Below are 7,904 nucleotides of genomic sequence, written 5' to 3'. Positions count from 1 at the left end.
TCTCTCTCTCTCTCTCCCTCTCTCTCTCTCTCTCCTCTCCCCCTCTCTCTCTCTCTCTCTCTCTCTCTCTCTCTCTCTCTCTCTCTCCTCTCCCCCTCTCTCTCTCTCTTCTCCCCCCCCCCCCCCCTTGTGGTCTCCACACTGATTTAAAGTGCCTGTGATCTGCTTTCTGCCTTGATCGTCGTCTTCCGTGTCACCCCCAGACCTCCCCTGTACAGGTGAGCAGACCCTCTGTGACACCTGCAATCCCAGTCCTCTCTGAAGGTGATCACATGGCCAATGCAGGGCGAATGAATTCTATTCTTCTCACACATCTTCAGACTTGTCATACAATCTGATCTGCCATACAAGCCGCAGTCAGGTGTATGTAGTCATCCTATGAACACAGGACGTCTCTTTTTATACTACCCTAGACTTTTATGTCATTCCAATTGTGTTTTCATGCAGACTTGTATGTATCACCAGGAAGTTTCATCTGGAACCTTTGTAATTAACATGCACGCTCTGCAGGTAAACACAATGGGGCTGATTTACTAAAGGCAAATCAGCTGTTGATATCCTTGCAAGGTTCAACTTCCCTCCAATCGCAAACAACATATTTATCTTTAGTAAATCAGCCCCAGTCAATCCAATTTCTGCCATTTATAATAGACATTAAGATATATACTACTATAGATTGTCATTCCTGATAATTAATAAGATGTATAACAATATTACAGGGTGGCTTTATTTTGGCAAACGCCTGGTGATCTGCTCATGGCTGACCTCTGAGCCCAGTATAGTCCCTATTATTACAGCTTGCATGCCCTCCACCAGCATTGGCACACAGGAGGCCAGCAGATGGGTCTAGTCTGGAGGACTCAGCGACCCCCTTCAATGATATTAAACAGGGACGAGCTGTCAGAAAGCTGCACGCGTCTCCAATCACAGCAGATGTCTCCATCATGGCCCTGTGACCACCGAGCATTCCCACACACTGCCATGATTACCCCTGCCATGCCATGACAGAGAGAGGGAGCAAAAGAGACATAAACTATCCTCTACTCTACTATACCATGCAAGATAGAGGGAAAGAAAGAAGGAAGGAAAGAAAGAAAGAAAGAAAGAAAGAAAGAAAGAAAGAAAGAAAGAAAGAAAGAAAGAAAGAAAGAAAGAAAGAAATAGTAAAGATAATGGGAGAGAGAGGGGGATAAATAGAGAGAGTCAGGAATATAAAGAGAGAGGGAAAGAAAGAGAGAGAGGGAGAGATGGGAAGAAAAAGAGAGAGAGGCAGTGGGAGAGAGAGAAAGGGGTAAAGACAATGGGAGAGAGAGGGGGAGAAATATAGAGGCAGTGAGAGAGATAGAAAGAGAGAAAGGAAAAGAGAGAAGTAGAGAGAGGTAGATACAAGACAGAGGAGAGAGAAAGAAGGAGGGAAGGATGGAACCCGAGAGGGAAAATAAGATTATTGTAATAAGAAGGGATATCTGTGAAAAAAGAATAAGAAAGGGAGATGGGAAGAAAATTAGACATATAAGAGGTAAAAAAAAAGAAATATAGAGGGGAAGAAAGAAAGAAAGATAGAAAGAAAGAAAGAAAGAAAGAAAGAAAGAAAGAAAGAAAGAAAGAAAGGAAGAGAAGGGGAAAGACAATGGGAGAGAGAGAGGGACAAAGAGAGGAATAGAAAGAGAGAGAGAATGGGAGAAAAAGAGAGACGGGAGAAAAAGAGGGAGTGAGGAATAGAAAGAGGGAGAGAAAGATAGAGAGATAGATGGGAAGAAATAGAGACAGATGTAGAGGCAGTGGGAGAGAGAGAAATGGAGAAAAGAAGGGAGAGAAATAGAGAGAGGTAGATACAAGACAGAGGAGAGAAAAGGGAGGGAGGGAACCAGAGAGGGAAAATATAGATTATTGTAATAAGAAGGGATATCTGTGAAAGAAGAATAAGAAATGGAGATGCGAGGAAAGGGAGACATATACGAGGTAAAAAAGAATGATAGAGGGAAAGAAAGAAAGAAAGAAAGAAAGAAAGAAAGAAAGAAAGAAAGAAAGAAAGAAAGAAAGAAAGAAAGAAAGAAAGAAGAAAGAAGGAGGGGAAAGGCAATGGAAAGAAAGAAAGAAAGAAGGAAGGAAGGAAGGGGGGAAAGGCAATGGGAGAGAGAGAACGGGAGAGGGACAAAGAGGGGAATAGTAAGAGAGAGAGAAGAGGGGGGGGGGGATAAAGTGAAGAATAGAAAGAGGGAGAGTAAGATAGAGAGATAGATGGGAAGAAAAAGAGACAGAGACAGATATAGAGGCAGTGGGGGAGAGAGAAATAGAGAGAGGTAGATACAAAAAGGAGAAAAAGGAGGGAGGAGTGGAACCAGAGAGGGAAAATAAGATTTTTGTAATAAGAAGAGATATCTGTGATGGGGGGAAAAGGAGAGAGAATGAGATAGAATGAAAAAAAGAGGTAAAGAGAGATAAAAGGTGAAAGAGAGAAAGGAACGGATAGAAAGAGAAATAGAGGGGGAGAGGGAAAGAGAGAGAGAAAGAAAAAAGAGGGATAGAAAAAGGTAGCGAGAGAAAGAGAAAGAAAGGAAGAGAAGGCGAGAGAAAAAGAGGAAGGTAGCAAAGGGGGACATAGAGAATTAGAGAAAGGATGAAGATATACAAATAGAGAGAATGAAAATATTGCCTTTTGAAAGCCCAGCCGCTGCCATAACATGTCAGATAGAGGGGGGAAAGGCATTATAAGAGTCAGGACGCAAATAATACTTCCTGGAGGCAGAGCCCCCCGACATTCCATGGAAGACTGAAGAAAGGACAGGGAGAGAATTAGAGAGGATAGAGATACTGGATATAGATACTGGATAGCGATAATGGGGTTGCTTTACTAAAACTTGAGAGTGCAAAATCTGGTGTAGTTCTGCATAGAAACCAATCAGCGTCCAGTTTGTTTTTAGTTTTGTTTTTTGACTGAAGTTAGAAGCTGATTGGTTATAATTCAGAGCTGCGCCAGATTTTACACTTTAAAGTTTTAGTAAATCAACCTGTATACAAAGAGAGACAATGACAGATCACTCCAAATCCACACCTAGTTCATTGTGTCTTTACACTTCATTTTTTGGTGTGCAATGAGAGGTCAATGTTCTATCATGTATGCAGCCATCAAAGAATGCAAGATTAGAAATCTATCTCAGCTGCTCCCATGTATGATATATTCACATGTTTTGTAAACTTGATTTTTACATTGATACATCCTGTGGGGTTATTATTTGGAATACTTTTCAGTTTAGCACATTGCCAATAAAATGTTTTCAATCTCTTTTTATGGCAAATCGTGCTAACAATATAGATGCTATATCTGTGTGTTATCTGTGGTATCTGTAAGCAGTATAGGAGATAAAAATCCATCCTCCCATACTGAAGACAAAGCCTGACTCTCAAGCTGGTTGGACATATTCTAATATTGAAAACCTGTGCCTCGAGGCTATGCTTTGGGCAGCTGCATGTGGCTTAGTGTATTGTAAGTGGCACATTCTGCAATAAGGGGCAGATGGGGCAGTTGCGACGCCATGGCGTCTGTTTAATCTATAGCCGTAGGGGCAGCTGGGGCAAGTGTGATGTCATAGCGTCACTTTTCTCTATAGTAACACCCCCGAGTATCCCCACTCCCTTGTGGCCCCGCCCCCTCCACATAGCCTGCTCAACCCCTCCCCATTTTAGAGGCTTGTACACAACAGGATTGGTGCAATCTTTATCTGGGTGTGGTATTAACCCCTTTTATTCCCTGGAGTATCTGGCGTCTGAATACCATATGTGACTGCACAGTGGGGTGATGGTGGGGGGGGGGGGCACTAGTAACAAAGGACCAGGTGAACTCCCTGTTCACACAATCAGGATGCATACACAAGTATGCACTTATGTCATTCATATGCTTGAACTGTGTATGTTTTAATTGATCAGACACAACCAGGCACATCATGTATAAGTATATTTTATTTTTCTAGAGCTTATTATCGTTTAGGTGCATCTGTTTATGGATCTTTTTAGCTATTGCTTTACCTAGGAGGACTCCATGGATTCGCTGCTGTATTTAAATATTTTCTAGCTGGTTTCTTAAAGTTTACCAGACAAAGCTCCAGGGAATCTGCCAGTCCTCCATCCATTGAGCTCTATAGCTGTCTACAGCTGCTGGGTGCTGAAATGATTCTATGGCTGGACTCCAATACAAATCTATGGAATGATGTATTCCCATAATTCACACTATCACCCCTCTGTTTCCATATCCCCCCCCCCCCCAAAAAAAAAATCTATCATTGAGCATAGGTGTTGTCCAGAGTGATTCCACCAGCACAAGATAACCTAAAAAAGGACTGGTGAATATTTGATGCACACTGTTTTATGTAATCAGAACTGCTCACTGACTATTGCACTTGACAGCAGGGCTGTTTTAATGAGAGGGCACACCTGGGCACTGCCCAGGGGTCCCATCTGCATGGGGGCCCCTGCACTTTCCCCAAAGCAGGGTGTAGAGGGGTCAGAGTGCTGGGGGGATATCTAGGGTGTAGAGGGGTCAGAGTGCTGGGGGGATATCTAGGGTGTAGAGGGGTCAGAGTACTGGGGGGGGGATATCTGGGGTGTAGAGGGGTCAGAGTGCTGGGGGGGGGATATCTGGGGTGTAGAGGGGTCAGAGTGCTGGGGGGATATCTGGGGTGTAGAGGGGTCAGAGTGCAGGGGGGAAAACTGGGGTGTAGAGGGGTCAGAGTGCGGGGGGATATCTGGGGTGTAGAGGGGTCAGAGTGCTGGAGGGATATCTGGGGTGTAGAGGGGTCAGAGTGCTGGGGGGGATATCTGGGGTGTAGAGGGGTCAGAGTGCTGGGGGGGATATCTGGGGTGTAGAGGGGTCAGAGTGCTGGGGGGGATATCTGGGGTGTAGAGGGGTCAGAGTGCTGGGGGGATATCTGGGGTGTAGAGGGGTCAGAGTGCTGGGGGGATATCTGGGGTGTAGAGGGGTCAGAGTGCTGGAGGGATATCTGGGGTGTAGAGGGGTCAGAGTGCTGGGGGGATATCTGGGGTGTAGAGGGGTCAGAGTGCTGGGGGGATATCTGGGGTGTAGAGGGGTCAGAGTGCTGGGGGGGATATCTGGGGTGTAGAGGGGTCAGAGTGCTGGGGGGATATCTGGGGTGTAGAGGGGTCAGAGTGCTGGGGGGATATCTGGGGTGTAGAGGGGTCAGAGTGCTGGGGGGATATCTGGTCTGTTTACCTGCGCTGTCTCCATTGTAGGGGCCCCAGAGCATTACTTTGCCCATGATGCTATTAAAACGGCCCTGCTTGACAGTATTCATAAGGAGCAATCAGCAGGCACAAATGTGCAATTTCCAGATTATTATTTATCAGTTATCATCAGGGTATGTCTATCTATGAGATATGAGGAATGAAAAGTTTATAATATTGCAATGAATACATGTATTTTATCATGATACATTTTATTATGATATATTATATTATGATACATTTTATTATCATATATTGTATTATGATTTTATTGTGATATATTTTATTATGATACATTTTATCCTATTCTCATTTTTTTCTATATATTTTATTATCATATATTTTATTATTATACATTTTATTATCATATATTTTATTATGATACTATTGCACTTGACAGTATTCATAAGAAGCAATCAGCAGGCACAAATCTGGAATTTCCAGATTATTATCTATCAGTTATCATCAGGGTATGTCTATCTATGAGATATGAGGAATGAAAAGTGTATAATATTGTAATGAATACATGTATATGTGATACATTTTATTATCATATATTGTGATATATTTTATTATCATATGTTTTATTATGATACATTTCAATATCATATATTGTGATGCATTTTATTATGCTACATTTTATTATCATATCTTGTACTATGATATATTTTATTGTGATATATTGTACTATGATTTATTTTCTTGTGATATATTACTATGATTTATTTTCTTGTGATATATTTTCTTGTGATATATTGTATTATCATATATTGTGATACATTTTATTATCATACATTTTGTTATGATACATTTTAATATCATATATTGCACTATGATATATTTTATTATGCTACACTTTATTATCATATATTGTACTATGATACATTTTATTGTGATATATTGTATTATGATACATTTTAATATCATATATTGTGATACATTTTATTGTGACATATTTTATTATGCGACACTTTATTATCATATATTGTACTATGATATATTTTCTTGTGATATAGATTTTGTTATTGCTGAATCTGAACGGCTCGGACAGCCAATGCCTGCCCTCCCCTGTAGCTGATAATGAGATACAGGAGGCTCGTGCTCTGCACGCGTCTGAATTGTCGGCAGATGGTCAGATGGGGTGTCTGAGGATTTCCTGCGACAAATTCCCTCACTTCATTGTCCCCGGGGGTCACACAATGGGGGCTCTCTTCATGCACGCGCCGTTGCAGATGAAGTAGGCGCCAATATAGTAAATCAGGCGCTGGAGTGAGGAAGGATGGTCAGAGGATCTCCAGCCTAAATATTCCCATTGCTTAATGAGTCTCTAGTATTAGAAAGATAAGAGAGGCTAATGAAAGTAGAGGCGTAATGAGTCTAGCATTAGAGATCTAGCATTAGAGATCTAGCATTAGAGATCTAGCATTAGAGATCTAATAAGAAACATAAAATAAACATTGAATTAGGAAATCAGTCGCAGATACAGTAAAGTGGACGCCCCTCACAGAAGATCTCCAGAGTCCTCATTTGTATTATTTTAAGGGACCTTCACACCAGAAACTGCACATAACTTCTATTTTTTCCACTGCATATTCACATGCAGTTGAGGCACCTTGGTGCGCGTGCTTTGCACGCGTTTCGCGCTGCGTTTGCAATGCATTTTCTATATAGGTATGTGTTGGCTTTCTTGACTTAGGGGTGCGGTGCATTTGAAGCGCATTCTTTGCATTTTGGGGTGCACAAAAATGCTACTATAGGCTGTTCACTTTGCATGGAAATAGCCCCCTAGCTTAGTGAATGAGGTTCTGACTTCCATCATCCTATCAGGGTGCAGTAAATCCGCCCATAGTGAGGAGCGCCTCCTATAAAGTAGGTGCCAAGTACCCAGTACATTAGGCACTAAAAAGTAATATTGTAAAAATGGGCTAGAAAGGAAAATTCCTTCTTATCTATTGCACTGTCCTGGGAGCTTTACCCCAAGAATTGCCCCCCCCCCCAAGAATTGCCCCCCCCCTATTCTTTGCAGGGTGTTTCTCCTCTCTGTGTAAATACTGATATTGTAGATTGATAAATGTAATTTTTTTTTTCTAATGGAAACCAACAGTCTTTATGTTTCTGAAACTGATGAGAGAAAGAAAACACCAATCAGAGGGTCTGTACCAGAGGATGAGACACGGGTTCTGATTGGCTGCCAGGGGTAACAGATGCAGAATAGAAGATGTTGATCTGCTCCCTTTATTTGGAATAATAATTAGAATCTGTCATTAGCAGCCAAGCAGATGTCTGCTTTTATTCCCTGGGCGGGGCTAGACAGGTCAAAGCTGGAAGCTGATTGGTTGCTGCAGGCAACACAGGTTTTCAAACTGGCATTTGAGAAGTAACGGTTATGCAAATGAGATGTTTTCAGCACGCGTCCCTACCCCCCCCCCCCTAATCCCTATTAATATCCCTCCATTGTCCTGCTGTCCTCCCCTCCAGACAATCCCTCCCCTCCCCCTCCCATGCCCCGTCGCGTGCCCACCATGCATTGTACATAACCTGCTCACTGCTGAAGATGTTTCATGTTCTATTAACATTATAACGATTTCTCTTTTGTTTTCTTATAAAGAAGCAACAAAGCGTCTGAAGACCATCTGTGAGGGGCCCGGGGGCCCGGGGGCCCGGAG

The 7,904-nt window shown here is 42.4% G+C and overlaps 1 protein-coding gene across 1 annotated transcript in view; it reads left to right on the top strand.

The window, feature by feature from the left end:
- The first annotated feature begins 1,929 nt into the window (after positions 1-1,929).
- The window catches only part of LOC120915889 (claudin-16-like), a 36,612-nt gene continuing 30,637 nt past the window's right edge, over positions 1,930-7,904 (top strand). The window contains exons 1-2 of the mRNA XM_040326702.1: positions 1,930-1,962; positions 6,255-6,369. Of these exons, the coding sequence (XP_040182636.1) occupies positions 1,930-1,962; positions 6,255-6,369 (148 nt within the window). The remainder of the gene's footprint in view (positions 1,963-6,254; positions 6,370-7,904) is intronic.

This window comes from Rana temporaria, chromosome 10 (genome assembly GCF_905171775.1).
Source record: "Rana temporaria chromosome 10, aRanTem1.1, whole genome shotgun sequence".
Taxonomy (NCBI): Eukaryota; Metazoa; Chordata; class Amphibia; order Anura; family Ranidae; genus Rana; species Rana temporaria.
The sequence above is the reverse complement of the archived record's forward strand: the minus strand, read 5'-3'. Positions and strand labels throughout refer to the sequence as shown.